General features: G+C 41.9%; 1 protein-coding gene across 2 annotated transcripts; it reads right to left on the bottom strand.

The window, feature by feature from the left end:
• On the bottom strand, nt 1–25920 carry vegfc (vascular endothelial growth factor c). 2 transcript variants are annotated; one of them, XM_028978464.1, is made up of 7 exons: nt 25518–25920; nt 17053–17254; nt 16583–16773; nt 14155–14294; nt 6500–6603; nt 3979–4294; nt 1–1231 (listed from the first exon to the last, which is right to left on the bottom strand). In XM_028978464.1, exons 1-7 carry the CDS (start codon nt 25632–25634, stop codon nt 1129–1131), a joined length of 1173 nt encoding a protein of 390 aa, XP_028834297.1. In that variant the 5' UTR covers nt 25635–25920; the 3' UTR covers nt 1–1128. The 2 variants fall into 2 exon arrangements, with proteins under 2 accessions (XP_028834297.1, XP_028834296.1); XM_028978463.1 differs by having other exon boundaries at nt 3979–4297.

Below are 25920 nucleotides of genomic sequence, written 5' to 3' on the forward strand. Positions count from 1 at the left end.
TACGGGAATGGAAACAGGTGATTTAATCTAGTTATGGCGGTCATTTTGAAATAACACGTTGAAGGTGGAAGCACAGTAGTTACACACCTCATCCATATACAAACAACTGAGTTTCCTCATTCATTGGTAGCCCCTCCCATCTTGTCAGAAATGAACCATGGCTGCGTTCTTTTTCCGAGAGTTGTTTGGCCATCACTTTCTCTCCATGCTTTGTGTACATTTCATCACATGTGACAGAAAGTGGGTTAGCCCCTCTGTTATGTTTGGGCTTGAACAGTGGCAGTGGGTACAGCTTTTTCATTTTCCACTCTTGTGTTCAGGATTGTTCGAAAAATCATATTCATACAGTAACATTTGGGTCATTTGGGTCTCAGTATTCCATTGCCTCTAAATATTTGTGCTTAAAGGCTTAAATGCTGTATTTTATATTTTTTTAAAAGTATGAATATGGTTGGCAGTACAATGGCAAACAAGCATGTATATTTAAGTAATTACAATTTGGTACTTCATTTCAACTGGATAAAACTAATGCAGAAATAAGTTAGCTACATATGACAACATAAGAATTTTAAGGAATGTCATAAAATGATACAAAAGTATTAGGGATGGGCTTGATCCAATCCAATTTCGGTTTCGATCCCAATAATGACATCATTTTACGCATCAGGTATCTGACAGACAGGGCCAATCTACTTTACAGAATGTGTCGGAATATAGGAATGTGTATCGGTATCTGCATTAATGTATCGGGATCAGATGGGAAAGATCAGCCATCCCTAAAAAAATATGGATCACAGTGTATTTCTTGTTAAGACTGAAAGATGCTATAAACAAATGAAGTTGCAATAACATTTAGTGGCAATAAATTATATAATTGTTATCTGACACATACAAATAATAAATCAATTAATATTAAAAAATAAACATGACCCAAGCCCAGAATATTAAGCCTTTCATGTATTCCTCTTCTTCAGATGTGTGGAGTCTCTTTTTTTAGGTCCTTGATAGGCCCATTGCTTATTTCACACAGGAGGTGTGTCCATTCTTCTGTGGAGCACCACGAGTGCACAGCTCTACATTTTGCCGAATGTCCAAATCAGATTTTCTCAGCTCTTTACATCTCTGACTTCAGTCCAGTCTTCTCCAGTATTCTGGTATACAGCGGCACACCGCCTCACTGAAGTTAAATCCCTTCTCACACCTCTTCCTCACACACGGTGGTCTGTAACAGCTGGAAATAATATTGAATAAGGATGTTATTTGTCACATACAATTCTTTAACCTAATCTGGATATGTTCCTATGTTCATTTATACATTCAGACAATAGAGTTTTTTTTTAGATGTCTTAAAGTGTAAGTGATAGCTGCAATAACTTTGTTGTTGGCTGGCTGGATTTTCACGTCTGTCTGCTTGTGTTTATTTTTGGAACTAAATAATAAAACCAGGACCCTCTCATCAGCCCCAAGTGTAGGACATCAGAACTTAAGGGTGGTATGGACGACATAAATCACATTTAATGAGAAGGGAGTTTTGCCTCCGGGAAGGATGCCGTAGTGAAAGTGCCACAGGGAGACGGAATTCACTATATCAGTTACACGGGTCACTGGAGAGAAAACGGCCAGATGAGGGGTTATACTGACTGGAATGTTTTGCAGATCACCTAGGAGCTGCTGGTACAGACCTCAAAGGAGTTACTGGCAAGGAAATGGGAGTGAGATCACTGCTAATTAGCTAACACTCCATGTATTTTTCATTTTTGTTTTTGTCCATTCAGCCTCTACTCAGATCCCAGATGCCTGAAGAGACCAGCTGGTTGATCTATAATTACTTAAAAAATGTCAGTTTTTCAGTTTCAATTTTAGATACTGTGCATTCTACTGGTACCTTACATTCCACAGTGGGTGCATAAACTGGCTTGCATTGGAATAGACATCAAAGGTGCAGCTGAAGAACTGTGTATACATTAAACATACATAGAATAAATGATTGGCACCACTTGTAAAGATAAAAAATGGCTAGAAAAAAATAAACTCACAAGGAGAAATGAAACGGGCCTCTGTCACCTAACATACATAACCTATATTATGTAGGTTATGAAAATTCCCACACACTCCAACCAACTGTACATTGGCATATTTACAGATGGAAAATCTGCTTCATTTGTCTTCCCTATTGTTTGCATGGGTATAAGTAATTATGACATATATAAGATATGTATTCTGGAAAAAAAAAAAAAAAATGGGGTGCCAGTGGAGAACACTGAAACTGATTTATCTAAGACAGCTTACAAGGGACCATTTGTTTTTGAGTATGCCAACCTAGTCAATCTTATCTGTGGGTACTTTTTTCAAACTGGGGTTAAGTGCAGTGCTATGTAAATAAAATGCTTGTAAGTGCTATGTAAGATCAAAGGCATGCTTAGGATTTACATAAATGAATAAAACAAGAACAAACGTGCTATAAATGAAAGAAGAGAAATGAATTAGTGCTTTATTGATAGTGGGGTTAAAATGTGTATTTTTGTAAGTCCTGAGAACTCCTTTCACCATACATGAGTGAACAAGCCTCATGGCACAGCGCTGTGCTTAATGCCAGTTTGTTAATATATGCAATATGAATAGAAATCTATAAAGTTCAGAAAAGAAGTTTAGGAGGATGCTGTGGCCAGTTTTCGGCATTATTTTTGCACTTATATATAATCTGACAAGGTTTTAGGTGCTGATAAAAATGTGTTGTATTACATTGTGTTTTGCATTTTTAACTACCAGTTCACAGTCACCCAACTCCAAATCCTTTCCCACATGGGCTGTTATTATGATGTCATTATTCAACTTGTACAATGTGCGGGGTGATTTAAGAGAGCAGCGCTGTTGAACGGAGCCTCACAGTTTTATATATGTTCTATAAGCCGTTTTCCGGACTGCAGGCCCTGGAGAAGCAAGCGTTAGAGCTCTAATCAGGTCTAAAAGCCCCACAGAATCCCACATGACCTGATAAGCCCAGCCTACAAATGCTAAACTGAGAGGGAAAGGTTTGCAAGATTTTCAAATCAAATTAACATGAGATTAAAATTAACATTTAATAAAAATGATTTACAACATGCGAACCATTTTACCGTTCACCGAAACAAATTTACATGCACCGAATCATATGGAAAGGATATGTACCCAGGCACACCACCCCACATGAAGTCAAACCTGCGGATGGGGTCGGCGTGAATAGATACGATCCATCTTGAATCAGTGCCCACTTATCAATTGTAGATTTCTCATTTTGTTTTTCATGGATTGCCAAAGCCTCATAACGAAGTCTTTTTTTCTTGCTCCCCCCTTTTGGATTGCCCTTGCCTGTACCTCTTCTGACTCTGATGCTTCACCGCCTGCCGGAAATGACTTTTGCTTGAAGTTTATTCTTAAGTCTGCCACTTTCCTCTACAACCCAGCAACTCACCTCCCACCCCGTGGCTCCACTCTCCTTCGCTGCTCTCCCTAATGGCGCCCACGCCGCTCCGCCCCCAGCGCAGCCACCGAAACGCCAAAGACTCTCCATCGCCTTGAATTCCACCGCCATGTCTGTTCTCTCTTCCTAACAGTACTATATATTGGAAGTTCATGTTTTGGCGGACCGCTCATTTACAGTGCAAGCTCGATACGACTCGACTCCACCCGACCCGAGCCCGATTAAAATGATTTTAGCTAGAACCTGACCCGTTCAGGCCAAGATTTGCCCGACTCCAGTCCAGAACGATTAACAGACTGAAGTGAGTCTGAGCAGCCAGTTGTTAATTTCGAAAGATAATACATTTTCGCTTCAGTCCATGTCCTCATAATGTAAATCGCATCAATTTGCTCTCATGTAATTGAATGATCTGATTTTGCGATTTAGACTTATTGTGCAGCCCTAAACTCAAAGTGTACTGTGGTCATACACAAGCAACAGCGTTGAAGCACAGTGGTAAATTTAAATACAACCAATACCTGCATCTGCCCTGATGAAATCTCCGGCCTTTAAGGAAACACCTGTTTGGCGACTCTGTGCATTCACAGACACACTTGGTCCGGTTGAGGGGCTGGCTCTCTGGGCACACCTTGGCGCAGGTGCACTGGCAGGTCTCCTTGTTGAACATTTGATTTGGGCCACATGAGGGTGGAGCTTTACACACACACTGACAAGTGTCTTTGTCCAGGTAGCGGTTGGGTCCACAATCAGCATCACTGAGGTGTTTCCTGCACACACACTGACATGTTTCTTCATCCAGCTCTTGTTTTGGCCCGCAGATGTCCGTCTCAAAAGCTTCTGGAAAAGAGAGACATGACAAACAACCATGGACTATTTAGTCAATTTGTTTTCACATAACCTTGCTCCTTGTAATAGATTTGTTGTGCAATGTTCCATCAGTGATAGTATAGAATTCCTGTCTTAAGTGCACATTCGGACACTATGGCGGTAGGCTCTTGGTTACAGTTTGTTTGACATCACGATAAACAGTTTCTGGACAGAACATTCCTGCTCTGAATTCCACACCAGGAATTTTCCCTTGTGGCACAAAGAGATGTTTTCTTTTTGAGTCCTGGTGGACAATCAAATGTGACAGCTTATACTTGTTGATTCAGCTAGGATTTTTTTTTATTTGGTGTAGTAAAACAGTGCAGCAACTTGGCAGCCGTAAACTTTGCATTCCTTGCTTTATGTTATTTATGTATTTTTGGATGAACAAATCTAGAATACAATGGCAAAGGATGAATAAGATAACTGTTGATCTTCAGAGGGTCCAACAAATGCTGCAATACACTGTTTGCTTTTATTGGTGCATTCCGGTATCTCCCTAAAGTGTATGATCATTGAGACTTTTAGACCCTGTAATAATCCTCCAAAATGCATGTTGAGTTACATTTAAAACGGTGCTTTTGTTAAATAGTGTTTTCAATAAAGGCAATGCTGATATTTGCCAGCTGACATTTAACAACAACAAATTAATACATTTAAGAATATTGATATAATAATAAAGTAATAACAATAAAGTGAAGTCATTGTCAAATGTGATACACAGCAGCACAGCATTTATTTGTAAATTTAGGAAATTTGTCCTCTGCATTTAACCCATCACCCTGAGTGAGCAGTGGGCAACCATGGGGCTTTGCTCAGTGGCACCTTGGCGGATCGGGATTTGAACCAGCAACCTTCTGATTACTGGGCCACTTCCTTAACTGCTGTATGTGTATGCCAGCTCATATCAGGTTGATGGATCAGGAATATTAGTCTCTCCAGTGAAAATCTATTTTTCAGCATATCTAGCCAGTCACGTATCACCAAGTGTTCTTATTCAGTGATGTACAAAGATTATGGGCAATATTGTCAAACTGGAGATTGGTAGGATATGGTCAAAGACGTACATGTGATTTACATAAATAAGTAGATAAAAGAACAAAGAGTTGATCTTTAATGATGCTTTCGCATGTTAAGTACGAGTGTGAGTGTAAATCATGCAGAATGAGGAAGCAGCGTGCATGAGATAAACTGCCATTTTAAACTGCGTTAATGAAATACATAATTTACAAACGTGTTCTGGGTGACAGAAATTATTACACACCAACATAATATAAGGATAACTTTTTATTTATGTAAATAACTGGAGGCCATTAGATAACATGCCCACACTTTGAAAACCGTGTCTGATGTAGTATATGCGCTTGCTGTTGAACAGCACAGCATAGATCACATGCTTTATTTCTAACTGAGGGACACTGTTCCAGCAAGAATGCACATTTGGTTTCTATAGCACACTTGTCAGAACTGGTTAGCTTGAAGAGGACACATACTCCATGTCCTTTGAAACTAATGGCTATTAATACCCCCCTCAAGATCTATGTTTGTACCTACAGGCCTGGTTTAATGTGGATTCTTTTTGGGGCTGGGACATTTTGGTATTTTAACAGCTGGCCAAACGTCGGCAGTCACTTTTAAGCTGGGGCTGTTTAGCATTGAATCAACATCCCAGGCAGGGATTCACCTTTATTGCGGTCCCCTAGTTAATTGTCCGTTCAGTTTAAGTGTTTCGTAAACATTGTGCTTAATGACAAGGGTCTCGAGGCCAGAGGAAAGAAAAGAATTTGGAGGATTTTGGACTGGAATATGTATGTGTTTTTCTTGTTCAAGTTGCATTTACTCAGTGCTCTCAGAACCATCTCCACCTCCTTAGAAACGAACAACATGTGGCTTTTAACCAACTCAGAAAGTGTGTCGCAGGAGCTGTAACATCTGCTAAGCCCTAAATGTGTTTGTCGCATGCACCTCTGAGCTTTGTCCTTTTGCTCCTCATCTGGTTTTCTCTCAGCTCTGCGTATTGATAACAGATGCAGTTTGGGAAGAGAAAAGCCTTTGCACTGACTGTACAGATTTTAATCAGTGAAGCTAATAAGAACTTCCACCTGAAGCTCTCATAGACACACACACACACACACACACACACACACACACACATCCACATGCCGATCTTACCAGAATTCTGAGAAGAAAGAGAGGATCCTTCCTGCAGTACACATCTGCACAAGTGATTGTTCCAGCTGTGATTCTTTGGGCATGTTTTATTAGCCACAAGACATCTGTATAGGATATAAACAGTTAGCCAGGAGCCAGACGGTAGCAAGAGCAGACAGACATAAAAATGAACTGTATTCCAATTAGCACTCGTCCATTACTTCATTAATGTAGTTTTGGTTTAATTGAGATTTCTGGGATTTTCTCCCTCTCTCTGGACATAGACTTAATGGGATTTACACAAGGCATAAAGTTCAAAGAACAGAAACTGAGCTGGCGACAAACTCAATTTCAGGATGAACATAACTGAAAAACTTGGAAACAGATGATTCTGGTTTGGTTTTGGTGTAAAATATTCTGTTTAAAGACCTGTAGGCCACTTCCATAAAGCTGGAAAACAGCTGGATTTACGCCTGCATCAACAACAAAAATGGCTTGTATATCTAAAAAGTATGAGTTAGACTGTTTGGTAGAAAACTAGGTTGGTAGTAGCCATAATACGTGGGTGGTAGTAGCGTAGTGGGTAACACACTCACCTACGAACCAGAAGACCCAGGTTCAAATCCCACTTACTACCATCGTGTCCCTGAGCAAGACACTTAACCCTAAGTTGCTCCAGGGGGGGACTGTCCCTGTAACTACTGATTGTAAGTCGCTCTGGATAAGGGCGTCTGATAAATGCTGTAAATGTAAAACTAATATTAAAAGTTTTTCCACCAATTTTTGGATGCATTGTTGTAGTGGTTCTACACTCCTGTTGGTGAGGTAATCATTTTTACTGACTGACTCACTCACTCAGTATCCATTACCGCTTTGTAATAATTATTACTAATCAGGGTCCAGGCTGCTGGAGCCCATCCCAGTACACTGGGAGTGCGTGAAGACTCACCCATGGTGAGGTGCGTAATCATTTTTTGAACTAGATAAGGCACCATTTATATCTCTTAGTTTATTTATTTGTATATTTTTGCTTTATAGTGTTTTTTTATACACCATCAAATAGAATCAAATTCCATGTAGGTCTTCACTCACATGCTTAACCAATATAGGGGATTCAGATTCTGATTATACACCACCTTGTTTCTCACAGGCACCATCTTTTCAGAGACAATTGCTCTACATATTTCACCCCTCAATAAAAGACATTCCTCCGAATAGCCTCTTCATATTTCACGCTTGGTGAAATGTTATGGAACACTTAAATGCTTCCTGGTCAGAAGGACCGCATTTGAGGTTTGGCGTATCTCTGCTGGATTTGTCAACGGGCTTCAGGTTAGAGGAGAGGAAGCTGGACTGATGCACTCTGAGGCCTGCCCCGACTGGCTAACTCGAAGCACATGTTGTAGCTGGCACATGGGTCACTTTTACTTAGGCTGAGGCCACAGACACGCTTACAGGTTCTAGAGTTCATATATCGTTTGAGAACCACCACTGCAAACTTGTCAAAATGTAGCACTGGTGTGTTGGCATGAATAATCCATTCTCTCTGCCCAGACAAGGTTTTTTTTTGACCCCCTCATGCATTTAAAATCTTCCCAGTCAGGTCTGAAATTAGTGATAGAAGCTTTGAAGTATTCCTAACACGTTTTGTATGACGGAGCAGGAAAAGGAAAACTCTGCCCATACACTAATGTTTGCTGTACTATTATTGTGTTCTCAATTGTTATTAAGTTCTGGTTCTGGTATTTACTCTTAATACGGTGAACTCAATCCTGACCTCACACCAAGACAAACTTTACACTGGCTTCTCTTGCAGAGTAATGGTCAGAAAGAAAACATATGATGGAGCCAGATGCCAAAGTTTGTTATTAAACCAGGTCAGACTTGCAACTAAACTCAGTTGTTAGACAAGCTAAACATCACATATTCCACAGGATAATTTCAATTTGCAGAATTTTGGGAATGTATTAGTGAAATTTACACATTTTACATATTTACATATCTTTAGAGAAGACTTAAAGCTAAAAGGTGAAGCAACACTAATCACGTATTTTAAGAAAATCTAGAATGATTTGTAACATCAGCAATGTAAATATGCACCTTTTCATGGGCTAAATGAGTGCCTTGGCAGTGCATGAGAGATAAGATTTTATTCAACACCATCTGATTGGTCACAGCCAAACCGCATCCATCATAGCCAATAAAAAGAAAATGAGGAAATAAAGTCTACTTTGAAGCCCCCCAGGAGAAGCTAAGCCAGGAGATCATTTGGTTCACTTCCACTGAGGGAGAGAGAGAATTGTCCAAACTGTCAGAACAGATGGCTCGGTGTGGGAAGCTTAGAGTAATGAAAACATATTCGCCTTAAATTAATTACTGGGGTTTTTCTCTCCAGTGTGTACCACAAGAGGTACAGGGCATGAGCTATGACTTCCTTACATCGGTTCTGACAAGGTTTTTATGGACAATGAAGACAGAAATAAGGCTCACAAATTTCATTATGTTCCTCCACAGCTGTAATAATTTTTTTAGCTCTCTTCACTGTGCCAAAGCAATTAATTAAAAATTGCTTAGTTGTAGAAACAACTCTCGTAGATGCTATCCTGAGGAAAGGCCAACCAGAGTAAAGCACAGAAAATAGAGACAACTTTCTAGTATCCTTTTTTCTTCTGTGCTTTCTGTTGTCTCACAGCATTATGCCAGGAGGTCCGGATTCTAAGACCTTTATTCTAAGCCTGTCTTGAGCTACAAAGGCCAGACTTTATGCTGCACAGGGAATATGCAATGCTTAGTGAGGAGAGAAATGCAACAGCTAGACTCATCAACTTTCCCTGATTAGACACCTTTGTGGAAGGGGTGAGAGGTGAAGCCACTGGCATGGTCAAGGAATCACAAGATCCAAGGCTTCCTGGAAAAGTAATCCCCAGGGATCTGAGTGCATCCTGCTACATTTCACTTCTCCCTTGCATGGCTCTGCAGGGCTAAGATCACCATGTCTGTAGAAGGAATGCCAGCCTGATGTATAACCCTGGTGCCGCTTTCTGTCATTCGAGGGCATGTGAGAGTGCGGAAAGTGTGTATCGGGCTGCGAAGGTTGTGCCCAATGGAATTACTGGCAAAGACCATAGCGCTGGGAAAGAATGACTCATTTCAAGGCAAAATGTGTCTTACAGTCACGGTTTGCCTGTAAGTAAAAAGTAAATCCTCTCATACCTGATGCTATTTTGTGCTGTACGGGGGAGAAGGCCACGTGCTTTAAGTTTGTGACACGTGCTCCAGCGTTTCAGTGCTGACAGACGGGTGCGTAATTAATGCGTGGACTTGTTTATCTAGAAAAAAAGACCCAGGCCCTTGACAATAGATACCATAAAATCAAACAAATTGCCTAAGTCGTCCCGTAATGGGTCAGTGGCAAACAACACATACCAAGGGCAGCCAACATGTTTTTAATTACCGTACACTTTTGGTGGCTTAAAAAGACAACACATTCCGACCCGTCAGAAACAAAAAAAAAATGGTAAGTTACCTGATGAGTAACATGTGCCATTGCACCTCACATAACTAAAACCAGACGTGTCCATTTACACATACAGGGTATTCTGATGATAACATATATCCATGCTGACTTACTGTTTTTTTGTTTTTCGAGGGCCATCAAAGACTTTTTACTTAAAATGCTAGTCCAACACAATTAAATTCTATTGTGGTACTACAGTTCAACCAATGGACAGCTTTGCAGATATCATGCATATGGTGAGCGTTACGGCCGTGTCTAAATGACTCTTTGGTTGTGTGTATGGACTCTCAAGATTTTACAGCAAAAAGGTTCAGAAGGGTACGCACATCCATATATTTCAAATTTCATGGATGACTCATCCAGGATACTGCCTGCTCAATGGGCTTCCCCTAGCAAATGCATAGCACATTTGCATTAGAGCTCGACCTGCTTGTAATGTCTCTTTTGAGGGGGTAGCATCTGTTTGTGCTCTTATTTTGGCGATGGAATACATGTGTCCCAACAAACAGGCCAGAGCTCAGGCCCAGCCAAAATGTCATTTTAGGTTACAGAAGGGATGCACGAGATCGATAACAATAGACTGCCTGAGCTCATACATATTCTGAGTAGTGATTCACACATCATGGCCCGTACCAGTGCCTCGTAATTGTTAGGAGACCCATTTCACTCTGTATGACTGCCTGCACCAACGAGTTTATACCAACGAGTTCATGCCAAGAGCAGTATCTTACTCCTCCTTATATATTATTAGGCAATATGCAGTTGCATCTGGGCCCAGATTATGCAAACATCCTACTGGCAACTATCTGATCTAAGTTTGTGTGTGTAGCTCCCATAGAACTCAACACTTCTTTTCCAGTTGGGTGTGATGTAGACCACCCTGCTTTGGGGGTTGGCAGCAAGGCTGTTATGCTGAAATCAGATGATACAGATTATACGAGGGGAAAATTTTTCACATGTGTGAAGAGGTCTACCTATATACATCAAGAGCCTTGTGGACTGAACGTTTAGTTGGTTGAGAAACAGTATTAATGATCACTTCCTATTGAATAAAGGCCATAGAATGTGATTCAACAAGGTAATTTCATATGAGTGATATTATCTCTGTTCATTGGTACTTGTTTTTTTCAGCTCTCTCTTGAGCCATGATACCTTTTGGCTAGTCTAGTCTTATTGAGTAACAGGTCAGTTTATGGTTCACAAAGTTGCAGAATGCCTTTCTGCATTTCCAAAGCTCCAAACGGAACTATGCCAGCAATCGCATTACTCTTACAGTTAACATCTTTTGCATGTTGCCGGAGTGATTTTGCAAAAATTGCTTTATGCTAGATTACAACAAGGTTGTTTGTATGTGGGAAAACTGTATGCCATGGGTTTTGAGGTTCCAGTGATGTGACCTCTGGTGCAAAAAATAGACCTATACGTCCATCAAAATGAAGGAACCGAAGAGGACGTGAACAAAGGAAAATACTTTTAAAAGCATTTCGTCGCACTAGGAACACATCTGCTTCATCTTAAGCAAGGTCTGGCTATATGAGCTCTCACAGAGGGATGATGCCTGGACCCCCACACTTCTGTTATTGCAAATCACTTTGACAGGAGACAGTTTAGGGGGAAAATATGATACCGAAATTAAAAAGAAAAAAGAATCATACAGGTCCTCACTGCAGGTTTCTGCTTTGTTGAGATGGACTTATTGACACACAGGACTGATGGGGGTTTAGACCTAAGTAATTTATCATGCCTTAGCTCCCACTGTCACCTCTGACATCCTGTCAAGAAAACAATAGCGGTGCACAGGTCTAGCAAAGCTAAAACAATGAAGACATGTGATTGTGATCCAATACTAAGGGTATCCCTAGTATTGGGTAAGGGGTATCAAGTCTATATTTCTGACATCTCGAACATCTCTGCAAAGCAAGGCTTTGCATAAACAGTGAGATAACCACTTCTATAAATACTATTCTCCAAGTTGTTTTCCTGCTTTTCACATGAAGATGGAGTGATGCCCAGAGAGCACAGCTAGCCGAATTGTCCGTCTCTGTGCAAGCTTTTTGCCTCTAGTATCTGTGGTGGATCTCTGAGCAATGCTGTAATAACCTGGCTGTAGCTGAGGAAACCCATCTGGGATCGATCACACTATTCAGCACGGTACCACCATCCTTACACTGTGATAAAGAATTCAGCATTTCAATGAGTTAATGTTAGACTATTCTTTTTTTCAAACACTCTTAAAAGTTTTATCTTTGATGGATGAGACATCTCTATGCACGCTGGAACACACCACAAATGGGCTACAGGTAAAAATGCACTTCATTGACTTACATTAGTTACAATAAACATTTACTCAACATGGGTCAAAAACATATGCTGACAAATCATACCAGTGTGTTTGTAAAACTACTTTGCAGATGTAGAGTAGGTCTACTGTTGTGGTCTGTTCCACCTTAATGGACCACGATAGAATCATGGGCACCAAAAATGCTCCTTTGAAAGGGATGTTCTTGATTAAAGATCTATACTTACGTTTGAGTAAAAAACTGGCTAGAATACTGGGGTCAGAGTATCTCCAAGACGGTATGATTTTAGGGTGCCCCCTTTGAATGAATTAGCAACCAGAAGGACAAGAGGTGACCCAGTGACAAGAACATGGGCGGTCACAGCAGAGATAGTGCTCTGGAAAATCCTCTGTTGAGGCACCACCTTGCAACTTAAAACCAGACACCTGGACACGAATGCTGTAATTTGCACCATGACATAGACTTTGTAATACAATAAACACTGTGGGAAGTACACAGCCTAATCAACAGCACAATCAAATCGCCTCCAGCCACCATGGACAAAACTGCTTTTGTGGAATGGAATGGGCGATCATGCTTTCTGTGCTGCTCCTCGCCTGTGGAATGCCCTGCCTGAGAGCCGCACAGTCTACGGACAGTTTTAAATCGTTTTTTTTAGCACAACATCTGCCTCTTAAGTCAGTTTCAAATACTTTTATATCAGTTTCTTTTGCTTTTATGATGTAGCACATTTTTTGTAATATAAAGTGCATTATAAATAAAAAATGTAAATAAAATTTACATGGTGCTTTGCTCAGTGGCACCTCAGTGGCACCATGGCGGATTGGGATTCGAACCAGCAACCTTCTGATTACGGGGCTGCTTGCTTAACCACTTGGTTAAAACACTGCCGTATCAGACGTGTGTTCCTAAAAATGGTCTACTGCTGGAAATCATATTCAGCAAATGTGTTCAGATAGCACTAAATAGAAAACCTTTGAATGCCTATCTTTCCCACACAGACATTTAATAAGTATTCAGTAAAGAAAAATACTACTCAATACTACTATTTAAAAATTTTGATGATTATTCATCATTAATTACATAGTTTTATGACAATGAAAATGTTTTGAGTCACATGTCAGTTCTTTTTGAAAGAGAGCTTAAATTCAGCAGTTCAAACATATGACATGCATGCTAGAACACAATGAACTTTACCTGTTTATTCTTCATATATTTTTCAAGTTGTTTGTGCACAACTATTGTTACGATGATCAGTGCATAGTGCTAGTGCAAACTTTGCATGATTGTGATACTTAACTTCTCCTTCCTCTTGGCAGACATGTAACTCCCTACACCTACCGCATAATCACAGTTCATCAAATGCTACAGTGCTCTGGAAGGAAACCTCATCAAGGCTCCCCACTGGGATTTCCTCTTGCATTGCATCTTAGAACATGGCCTGCACAGGAAGTGATCTCACAGAACAGGAACAATAGGTGTCAGCTCTACTCTGCTGGTAAATCCAGAACGCCCCTCCACGAAGAGAGGTGCCCTGCAGTATGCCATTATAAGGATGGCGACCAGCATCAATGCAGGGAGTATCCACAGATCCAAAAGTTCCCTGAGGAACTGGAAGGGATCTATCCATAGAGATATTGGTTGAGTGAATTGAGTGTGAAAGTGTGTGTGTTTCTCATTGTGAGAGCTGACAGCTAGTTGCAGCTGAAATGTGGGTGGTAAGCCCTGAAGCATGGCTTTGCCTAGTTCATGATTCTGGAAAAGCACCACCATCTGCTTCAATCATGTATACTCCAGGTCTAATTATAGCTTTATGAAAAAATGAAAAAGAGAATAAAATGATAAAAAGGAAAACTTACTCTGGTAGGGCTCGCCGTATGATGGAATGGACTTGTCTGTAAACATCAAGCTTTGACAGACATCTGCACAAAGTGTGGTTGGCAAAACTGATGGTAACTGGCTTTGTACCTTGTTTTATTGGCACTGTGATCTCAAACAGCTAGGATAAAAAGAAAGGCAAGAAAAAGTTAAACAATGGCACTGGCGGCAAAACAGATCCACACATGGTATACACTTCAATTTCAGTGTTATTTGACGGAACCACAGCATTCTAGCCAGAATAACTTGTGGCCAGCAGATTGAATCTGAAGGCAGCCTGATAAGTGGCCCTGTGAAGAGTTGTGTTGTGAAACAGCAAGTTCACAAACAATAACCCACAACTCCTAACAGAACAATTTGGAAAAAACAACTTTTTTTTTTATTGGCATATTGGCGGATGCCATCTCTCCCAGCTGAAGTCTCAGTTAGCAACTCGGCATGCACAGTTAGGTCACCATTGCACACGTGTGGCAGATGAAATGAACGTGCGCCAGTCATCTTGTATACATTTATTACAACATTATTGGTAAGTTTTACAAACATACGTATGTAGTCTAAACAGTAAAAAAAAAAATTTTCACTGGATATTCTTTAATGAAAGAATGTCTGTATTACACTGATTGGAAAAAAAAAAACCACACGATCTGTCCTTCATTTTCTCAATGATCAACATGTCTGTTGTCCCTGTCTTCCTTTCTCGGACGTGTTTATTGTTGATTGATGATTATTAGTCTTTTCTAGCGCAAAGATTCCTGGCACTGACTCTATAACTGGCCTCGAAACAACAAACTTCCTCCACCCTTCATCTCTACGACACCTTCTGTATGGGAGAATAATCAGGAATTACGGTCCCGCTTGGCTCCACGCACTCCCACCTCTCTGTCTGAAGGAGGAAAAGGAGGCGGCCTTCCTGCTCCTCTCCCTCTCTATATCAACATCCAACAGGGAGCATTTGCGCATAAGATGCGTCATAAATGACTAATCACACGGGCCGATCTGCCGCCAACACGCTCTATTCCGCGCCGGCGGTCTGACATGAAAAAGATTCCTGAGGATGTCTGAATGCGGGGCCTTCATCAGGCCCTACATCACCCACGCACGTTCACCGCTAATAAATACCGACACAGATCCAAACAATTTACCTCGCGCCATCAAAGACCTGCGCTCTGGCATTCAGCTGCGTGGGGGGTGGCTTTTACGACGTCCACCGAGGCACATGAGAACCGCGGCAAAGAGCTCATCCTTTTTACTCAGAACTGCTTTTAAACACGTTCGCCCTGCAGGTCTCGCAACGTTGCACAGTCACTCCATTAAAGTGTCTGTTCCACAGAGCCTGGCATAAATGCCGGTTTTCTGGAGGGCTTACGGTGCACTGAGAGCCCGGGTGAAGCGGCAGAGATGAGAGTCAAGATCGCGGAATACGCCTGTGTGCGTCTGAGCCAGGTTAAGGAGACAGGCAAGCCATCGCAAAATAGCTTTCTGCAGCTCTGTTTGTGTATGTGCGGAATGTACTGAACGCACTGTCTGCTTCGTGGCCTGCCTCAGTGTCCTCTCAGTACCCTAAAAAACTACTTTTAAACATTTTTAAGTATATTGTAGAACTGTAGAACCAATAAAAAAAACAAGTAAAAAAGTTGCCTGACCTGCATTAAGTCTAAAACTGTTCCCAAAGTTCCCAAATGTATAGTAAGCGCATTGGTAATTGTGCTTGGTGGACATGTGGTTTGCACCGTTGAATATTTATGCTATTGCCTGAAGGAAACAAAAGCCGGTTTGTTACGCCACTCCACTCACAGACTGACATTTGCAATTCTGGGGTCTGGGGTCACGACGGTAGCAAATTCAAAACTAGCACCACATTTTCACATTTAGTCACCTTTCCTGCTTTGATATTTCTCACAACAGTAGTTTTTAGGCATTTACAGCTTCTTGGGAACGCGGCTCCAGTGCCAACAACACGGAACAAATGTTGACGCTGAGACCCTGACCTGGAAAAAGCTTCCTTCAAACACCCGCGGGGAAGGTTGTCGAGTTTTAAATCACGTAAAGAAAGCAAGGACTCTCATCACCCTCTGGGGTCAGCCCACCCCACACAAGGAGGCCAATTAAGAGCTGCCTGCTGTGTAATAATTCAGTGGCATGACCTCACCCTGGACCCCCTGTGCCGCGCGCACCTCGGTAAATCAAGGACTAAAAACCGGGACTAAACTTCTCGCCCAGAGACAACCTCGGCATATATCTGCTGGCAAGTGGCTGGAGCGTTTGAGTGAAGTGTGGCTGCGCGTGGGAAGGGAGGCTGGGGTGGACGGCTCATAAATATGAATGCATGAACACACATGGAGTCTGCCCCCTGTCCTGCTTGCAACTGCCCTGTCTAGAGGTGCCGCGAGGGCTGGTGGAGGGACTCACCGTCTTGCTGATGTAGGAGGTGCTAATGTTCATACACTGGTGTTCCTCGCTGTTGCAGCAGCCACCACATCTGTAGACAGACACGCAGGGTGGTTTATAGAAGGTGTTTGTAGCCGCCCCAAACTCTTTCCCCACATCTAAACAAACTTCGCGTGGCATGCACAGGGTCTTTCTCCACTCTGACTCAATACCTGTTGGATGCACCATGAGAAATCAAGACAAGAAGATAAAAGATGCATTAAAATCACATGAAATCGAAAATACAAGAGTACTTTAAATTCTTCTGTTTTTATTTCTTTACTAATATTGACTAATAATCATTAAATTAGCATTACGCATTACAGCACAACCACCCAGGATTTAATAAAAGAAGCAAGAAAAATGTCATTGCTATGCTCAGATACACATATGATATATAGGGTGATAAATGTGTCATTAAAACGTCAACAGAAACAGTGGGATCCACTTACTCTTGAGGATGTCGAAGTTGATGTAAGCTGCTGCAAACATAGACTGCTTATCCGACCGCGTTTCCGTAGAGACGTGATCTCTGACAGTGTAGCGCGCTCCACGTTTGGACCGGCACTTGAGTATGGTCCAGTAGCTTGGGTAAACAATCCGCATGAGCTCATCCACGCTGGACACAGACCGTAATTGTTCCACAATGCTGGGCTGAAGAGAGACAGAACACTGCATGAGACAGCATTCCTAATCAAGTGGAAAAACAGGCCCATTCCCAATACAGCATGTTGCACCGTAGAATGACATTAAAGGGGTCTTTTCAGTATCCCTTTCTTTGCTATTTCGTCTGCTTTCAGAGGTCGCTTCTATCGTAGGAGTAGACCATTAAACAACAAAGGGCACTATTTTCAAACTGGTGCTCGATAGGTGTCCTCAGGAAATACGCAAAAAAAAAAAAAAAAAAAATGAAATAGCTGCTTGCCAGTTATCTGTATCCCGAAGAAGAGAAACTATCTTTTGGTTGGTGATCTTTTGTATAATTATTGTTGCCCAGAACATGATTTTAATGACGCATTTTTCTCACGCATGTTACGTCCTCAGTCTGAATGATTTAAATCCATAACATGCCCAAACAGCAGTGTTTCAATCTTAAATCCTCAGGATGCCTATGGCCTTCGACAGTTTGAAAACAGTGTTACAAGTTTTGCAGTCTAAAGCATTAAATTCACCACTTGAGAAGTCATACCATGCACACACTCATCCCAAATCGCTCCAAAAAAATATGTTTTTACTTCTGGTTCAAGTATATAGTGAGCATCCGTTGCCTGAAATAAGACACTATATTGGAAGCAAGCCTCGGAGCTGACTGTTACCGAGAACTGTAAGTGACGAAAGCCAGAGATGTCTGCTTCACCCCAGACAGTCCTGTCAGCACTGGTCTCTGTCCTACGCCTACAACAGAAGCGCTTACTCAGTAAACGCAGGGGAGGAGGCTGGGGGTTGCAGCCAGGGATCAAACTATGTCTGTGCAGGTTTGATGTGTGTATGCTCTCTCGCGATGAAGACACAGTCACATGCAGACACCTGAAGAGGGGGGGGCGGGGATATGCAAAGTGTGACAACTTGAGAGCTGTCTACAGGCAGCCAGATACTGCTGTCTGGAACATTCCAGGAAACATGCCCAGTTACCTCCATGACTGATTGCCCCTGACGATAAAAAGGCATCCCTAATTTGTCTTGGATGTGCTCCGAAATAGGGAGAGGGAGAGAAATTAAAACACTCCCTGTTGTATTCTCATGTCACTCTTGAAAGGGCCTTCATCCATCCAGATGTTCATTTTCTATTATTCTTGAAGGGTGTTTCTCTTTGAAAAAAAAAATCATTGCTTAACCACATTCAGGAAGCTCCCACTACACTAAACGCTTCATTTATTTACGACAGTAACATGCAGCAAATTGGTTTCATTAAAAGAGTTTATAACATTTGTCTTCAGTACAAATACTCTACCATACATATTAGATCTTTTGTATTATGTATTATCTCCATGTCCCGCACTGACTGTAAAACAGATAGGACTGCTGTTACTACTGATGTGAATCGGAGCAGGTCTGTGCTGCTAGTTAACCACAATTAGGCGCTGGCCATGCATGTGAATTTATAGCCTTCCTGATTGTACAGGGGTCCTTGACACTGTGGTCAGGGACTCGTGTCAAGTTTCCTTCAGGCAATAATTCACCATGATTGCATGAGGCCTGGGTCGTCGGTTGGCCTGGGATACACTTCCGTCCCTTGACCTTTCCAAATGAAATATTCTTAGCCCAGTGAAAGCCTCCAGTTGTTATAAAACAATACCCATATATACATACAGACATGTCAACCTTTTTAGATTTATATTACTGCAATTGACATAGTATTTTTGGCCATTACTGATCTAATCAACATCTAATTTAATCAACAATATAGCATGCATGAGCTGAAATGTCTTTTCCCATAGCATGGCCTCATTTGCTTCCTTTTTCCATCACTGCCTGAACTACAGTTCTGGTGTTTGCTTCACTTCAGGCAAAATACACCTAGCGAATCAGGAAAAGGTTTAAATTCTTGTACAGTGATGGCATTTCTTCCCACATTCAATGCCTTCTATTTGTTAAGGAAAACCCAAACGACACACAGAGAGAATCTATATGGCACTATTGTATTTAGCCTCTTCCACGTCTGAGTTTACAATAGTTCCTGAGATAACACAACCAGTTTGTTTCCCTCCAGAAACAATAGGGGGTCTGTAGAAGTGTTCGGGACTCGTAAACATTCACGCATCACACAGTCCCAAACGTCACATTTAGTTATTTTCAACACAATGTGCTATTTTTTATTATTCAGAGACATGAGAAATGCAGTGTCAGGTAGCTACAAAAAACACTCATTGTTATTTTACTATCAGCAAGAGACAACCAAGGAGGATGGTATGGAGGATATAGGCTTAAAAGAGGACTATTATCCTATTAAAATAATGTCTGAGATTTTAAAAATGGTCATGAAAAAACTCCTGGAAACTTTTTTTGTGATGACACAGACTCAACTAATAACAGCTTTGGAATGAATCCTCCATGATACATCCTTGAGGGCCATCAAAAGTGATTAATGTGGTGTTAACCATGATGATATAGAGAAGACAGCTGTAATCCTGGTGATGCACAAGAACATTCGCACTGACAACATGGTTTATGGCCAATTCAGGATGTATGGGTGGCCAGATTTGGATGTAAATCTCCAGTAAAGGAAGTACAAGAACAACTTCATCAGCCTCACAACTACCAGTGCCTGGAATACTGTTAGGGTTATGCGTCGTTCAAACACGATAGAAGAGATGCTCATTTAATGTTTCACTTCAGCATCCTGGCAGAGTACGACAGGAAAAGGCATTAACTCGGTCATTAATTAAACACAAATACATTTATAAAAAAAAAGAAGAAATAAATAAATAAAGTGCAAAAGTTTCTAATCCCTTTTTCAGTCGATCATATTCTTTGAAGAAACATTTTAGAGCATTTAGTGCTCTAATTGATTAAAGTTTTTGTAAAAATGGACTGTCAATAGAATTAATAGTCATTTGCCTATGAATTCAAGTAAAAAGTTAATGACTGAGAAGCCTGTAACATGGAGCTCATCCTCTGGTCAGCGGCATCCCGGATCTGCATGGTTCCAGTGGCCGAGTGCTCGTTCTGCTGTGGAATTCTTTTGCCAAAGAGGTGATCTGAGCTTCATCTGAGGGGTCATCTGTGCAGACCTCAGTCTTGTGGTTTGACACATTCATTGTTTAAATAAATTGCATCCTGGGTTATTTGACTTGGAATGTTTAGATAACTGAGCACAGAATTTAAGTTACTAGTAATAAATTATAATTAATTACACTCAATAACATTTATAAAATACTTTTATAAAAAGTTTTTACAAGCTTTTATAAAAAACATTTACAAGCATTTAAAAGTTTAAATGCACCTACTCTGTAGTGGTTATGGAGGAGGTTTCATGAATTCAGTGCAAGAAACTTTTTTTTTTTGTAGCAGGAGAAAGTGAAGTTTGATGTTGTCAATGCGACTCTTTTGGCTGTTTGTTCACTATTGTCATCATAAAAAGCTACTTCATGAGATGCTTGTAACATGAGTGAATGATGAGAAAGCGTCCCTGAAGTCTAACCTAAGGTGCTGGGGAAAAGGAGGTGAAGTGCGGCCATCACATTTTTATTTGTTTATTAGAAAACCTCACATTTTATTTCATAGTCTTGTGTCTTCAGTTTTGCTCTGGGATGTAAAAATGCAAAGTACGTTTTGGAGGGTAGTGTTCATTCGAATTCCTCTGAATTCTAAACATGCAGTGGCAAAAAACGAGATAAGAGGATGTAGACATGGCACTGAATTAAAACCCAGTTTCCAGCATTTCCTCTTGCATGCTTTCAGCTTCCTCTGTTTTCCAGTCCAATACTTCCAGCTAGGTACTAAAGCGTTCTAACAGATTCATCAAATAAGGGGAAAGTTTTCATGATTATGGAAAATGTTCTTTTTGTTCTGCTCAGAGCTCATGTAGCATAAAAACGGTTTGGCTATAATGTACATGTATATCCCACAATCAAGGATTCTCAGAATACATCATACGAGTTGGAAGATGGAATAGAGCCTTGAGGCCAAACCATTATTATATGAAAATCAAGAAGCAGATCCAGCATCTGCTTTGAGCACGGCAGTTATGTTTCAGTTGTGATGGACATGCACAAACACAACAGACAATCCTGGAAAAAGCATTTTCATGCACCATAATAGCAAAAGCGTTTTAGGACGTGGTGGTGGGGTGCCTTGGAAACTGTGAAGAAGAATCAAGGTTTCTTTGAAGATTCATTTGAATCCCACAACCCTCATGCCGATGCAAAATCACTGATCTGAAAAAAACTAGTTCCTCTGAGAGAGAGATTTCAGCCAGTCAAGCTGCTAGGGGGTGAGACTGACTTACCCTCAGTAGCCTTGTTTATATAATTGTTATTCTTCGTCTAGTAATCCAGTTTTTCCCATATTGATTGCAACGTTCCCTGAGGAAGAGCACCCATACACAACTCATGAATGTTATATTGCAACTCATCCTGTCACGATTACTCCCTGCGCACACACTTCCATCCTTAAACGTTGCAGCCCTTCCTAGTGGAAATAGCTTTTCCATTCGTTGCTATTGCTGTTGGATGGATTATGGCTGTGGAGGAGAGACGCTCAAATAATGGATGATAATATGAGGTATGTGTGCAAACAATGAATCGGCCTCAGAAAGTACCCAACATCTCCAATGCCATAAAGCTAACCAAAATCATTATAGCTACTGTGCAGATAGGGCTGGTCTTAGTGCACATTCGAGCTCCTGATGGCTTTTTCAGTCATACAGCCTGCAATTAGGACTTTATCCATGCATGTCGTATTCTCTGAAGTGTCATTCCATGATGGGTATTTCAGAAGCGCGCGGGACATGTTATTCCTACATGATTAGACAGATCGGCTACAGATGCCAAATGCAGTAAAATGATCAAAAGGTGCAGTAAAATCAAGTGCAAATGTCTGTTTACACCAAGTTCCCTCGAGGCCACAGTGATCTTACAATCCTAATGTACCATGGCCCACTTTCAGTGGTCCGGTTAAAAATGTTTCATTTGAGTAGACTTATACTGCAAAAACAGCCGCCCACTCTCTCCATGGTCACCTTAAATTCTCCAGACCAAAGCTCAGTCAGTTCTGATCATTCAATTAATCATTTTAATGGAATAAATAAAATATTTCTCTTTTTGGCCTGTACACTCATCGGGCCAAAAATTGAAGACCCTTTGGGTCCTTATTCTCTTATATACAGTACATGGTTGAATCATATAGGTACGTGTGGAAGAAATCACCTTGTATAGAAGGTGTCACAGGTATAATGGAACAAGAAGCCGAACTGCAGTATAACAGGAGCTGCATGATATCTATAAAATAATGCATTGCACGCATAGAAGCTGTTAGGTATTTTAAACTTTCATCAGAAAAAAACTATTTTCTGAAGCTAATAAAGAAAATAATTAAATGTCCAGTCCTGTCTCATCCAGACGGTTCTAGTGTGTCTGGAATTTAGCTCCACGCATATAATTTAAACAGCTTAAAATGTGCATGCACCCCTGGCCTTTGTGTATAAGATTGGACTGGGTCGTGGTGAATTTGACCACAGAACTTTACTTAGAAAGGCAGTTTGGATATTGAGTGAATTCACAATAAGTAAAAAGTTGAAAGCAACGCAGCAACAACCCAGCTTCGAGAGAGCAGGATGTCTAAGAAAGGGCATCAGTGCCATGTAAAACACGGAATGTTGTTTGTGCACCAGTGTCTGTGGTATGCCCCTGTATGCACAAACTCTGGGCTATCTAATCAGAGGTCTTTACAAATTGCTTCTGGGCCATTGGATCCCATGAAAAAACACATGCATGGGTAGTCAGTCTCAGGCTGTACCTATGAGGGCATGTGTGTTCTGCCATTTGCAATGGTCAAGTATTGCCAGGTTTCCAGTTTTATTCTTGGGAGTGTATTTGAGCAGTAGCCTAGTGGGTAACACACTCGCCCCGCTTACTACCATTGTGTCCCTCATCAAGACACTTCAAACCCTCTACTACTGGTTTTAAGTCACTCTGGGTAAGGGTGTCTGCCATAAATGTAAACGAAGAAGATCGAGTACTACTTTAGTGCTAAACCCCCATCTTGCCTAGAGCTGATAGCCATACCATGAGAGTATGAATGTATGTCCGAAAATGTTATAGTTGCATTTGACTTTTTTTTTAATTTATTTCCAAAATTACTGAATATCCACTGGATCTAGCGTTTTGTCAGAAGGTCCCACCTGCCTACAGTAGTAGTACAATGTTGGTTAGAAAAAGTGCTGAAGTCGGTGATCACAGCTGCCTTGGACCTACTGGTGGGTCGCCATCGATCTCACATTCCACAGTCTATTGCTTATTTATGTATAGAATGCACCTACAGTCCTGTAATAGTGTACACACACACACACACACACATTTCCCAACAAGCAGACTGGACATTACTCTTGGTCCCTTTCAAATGAAATGTAAAGACTTTACAACGGCTGGGAACTTTTTATTATATACATATGTTTTTTGACTGTTCAAACATCAACAAATCTGAAGTATATCAGACTGTGTACATTATAGACGTCTTGGACCACCCTTTCTATTTAAAGGTCTAACATAATTGCAAGAAAAACAAGGAAAAAAGTAATAATTCATTCCAGCGCCGGTCACTCACTTGCAATTATGGATGTTTCTTAATTCCAGAAAAATATCAGCTCTCAGACGTAATAGTTCTTGAAATACCACAATTGCAACAGTCTCATTCCTCTGAGGACAACTAAATTATTGACCTCTCACTGACTGCAGTGAAATACAACCCCCCCACAACTTATGTCACCGACTCATTTGATTACCCTCCTCCCGCCATATTTCTCTTTCCGAACGGCGCTGGGAGTCAGGAGGTGTCAGAGCGAAATCCGCTCTTGTTTTCTAAGTCCACAAACCAGCAGATGAAAGCACTTGGCAGCCGGACTCGGCATAACACAGGAGTCCGGCGCAAACTCCTCCACCTGCGTCCCGTCCAACGGCCGGAGACGGGTGGGGAGACAAGCCCCTCCATCCACTGCGAGTTCTCCAGGAGACCAGGACTTCACGTTCCACCAGCTCTTTCTGGCCAACGTCTATAAAACCGGGTGGGACGTCCAGTGGGAATTCCGAGACGGCTCTGCAAACGGCAACAACTACTGGTCCTACCCGGGAAACTGTTACCAAAGAGGCAGTTCGAGCATCTGAAATACCGGGCCCCCGGGTCCAGGCTAGACAGAGCGGCCTTTTCCGAGACTCCTGTAGTATTGGGGGTGGAGGGGGGTGAGGGGACGTTCTTCGTCTCCATCTGTTGTCCTGGGACGAGGGGGGGGGGGGGGGGGGCTTTTACGGGTGCCCTTACGCACTTGTGTAAAGTGGGTATTTTGTTTCAGCGAGACCTTTAAGGCGGGGCGCCGAGTGACGGGGTCGGTTTAGCTCCGAGGCCGAGGTGGATAAAGGCCGCGTGTGACGCAAATGACGAGTGAGGGTGTTCTGCGCCGGCACGTGCTGCGGCTCCCGCCGTAACTACAGAACAAACGTTCACTTGCACGTTGCGACCACAAGACAAATGTGTCCCGAATGGACTCGACACAAATGACTTGCGATATTTCACTGTTGACGTTTGACCTTGTTGGCTTCAGGAATTCCAGCCACATTCATCTTCACGTCTTCTCGATTTTACAGCGACGCCAGGGGGCCGTACGGGGGCCAGACAAACACCACGGACACGTCTAATTTTAGGTGCACCAATAATTAAGGCAGAGTGACAAAAACATAAAAAATGAAAATAACATGTGTTCGTGTGTGGCATATGGGATCATTTATGTGTGGAGCAGGACCTCATCATCATCGATATATATATATATATATATACACACACACACACACACACACATACACACACACACACACATACACACACATATATATTTACAAATATCCACTTATATCAGAGAAGCTGGAATAACACTGAGGAATTACTGTATCCAAGTGTGCTTGTGTGTAGATGAGCAGACAACCAATGGAAAAGTGTGCGTGCGTGTGCGTTTGTGTGTGTGTGTGTGTGTGTGTACAGTGCGAATTCACTTTGACAAGCTGGAAAGACCAGGTTGAAGAGGGATATAATCCCACCAATGAACCTCATTACATGCCACGTGTTTCAGATAAACTCTTATCTCTCCATTCACATTTCCACTGAGTCTCTCTCTCTCTCTCTCTCACGCACGCACGCACGCACGCACGCACGCGCGCGGTGACAGTGGCGGCGACCCAGTGACACCTGCCCCAAATCAAAAGTTACGTACCGCGGCGTCTCTTTGATCCTGGTCATAGTCGTAATCGTCGTGACTCGTGTCGGTGGCGCGATTAGTGTAGAAAAACGCCGAAAACGCGAGGAGAGCAGATAATCCAAACAAGTGCATTTTTAGCCGCTCGTGGTCTCCCTCCTCCTCTTTTATTCGTCTCTTTCTTTTCTTTCTCGACGTCTCTCGGTCAGTCGCACTTTGCGCTTTTCATCCGGAACGTGTCACGGTGGGGAAGGCGCGCCGTCCCCGGGCTGATGTTCGGCCAGCAGCGTGAGGACGCGCGGACCAGGACACGGCATGTTTAACGCGGGTCCACGGCGCCGATAATCTCGGCTCTCCTCCCCCTGCGAAGCCCCCTTTCCACGTCACGCCGCTGTTCCTGCAAGCGGGATGCTGGCGAGAG

Source organism: Denticeps clupeoides, chromosome 4 (genome assembly GCF_900700375.1).
Source record: "Denticeps clupeoides chromosome 4, fDenClu1.1, whole genome shotgun sequence".
In the NCBI taxonomy this organism is placed as follows: domain Eukaryota; kingdom Metazoa; phylum Chordata; class Actinopteri; order Clupeiformes; family Denticipitidae; genus Denticeps; species Denticeps clupeoides.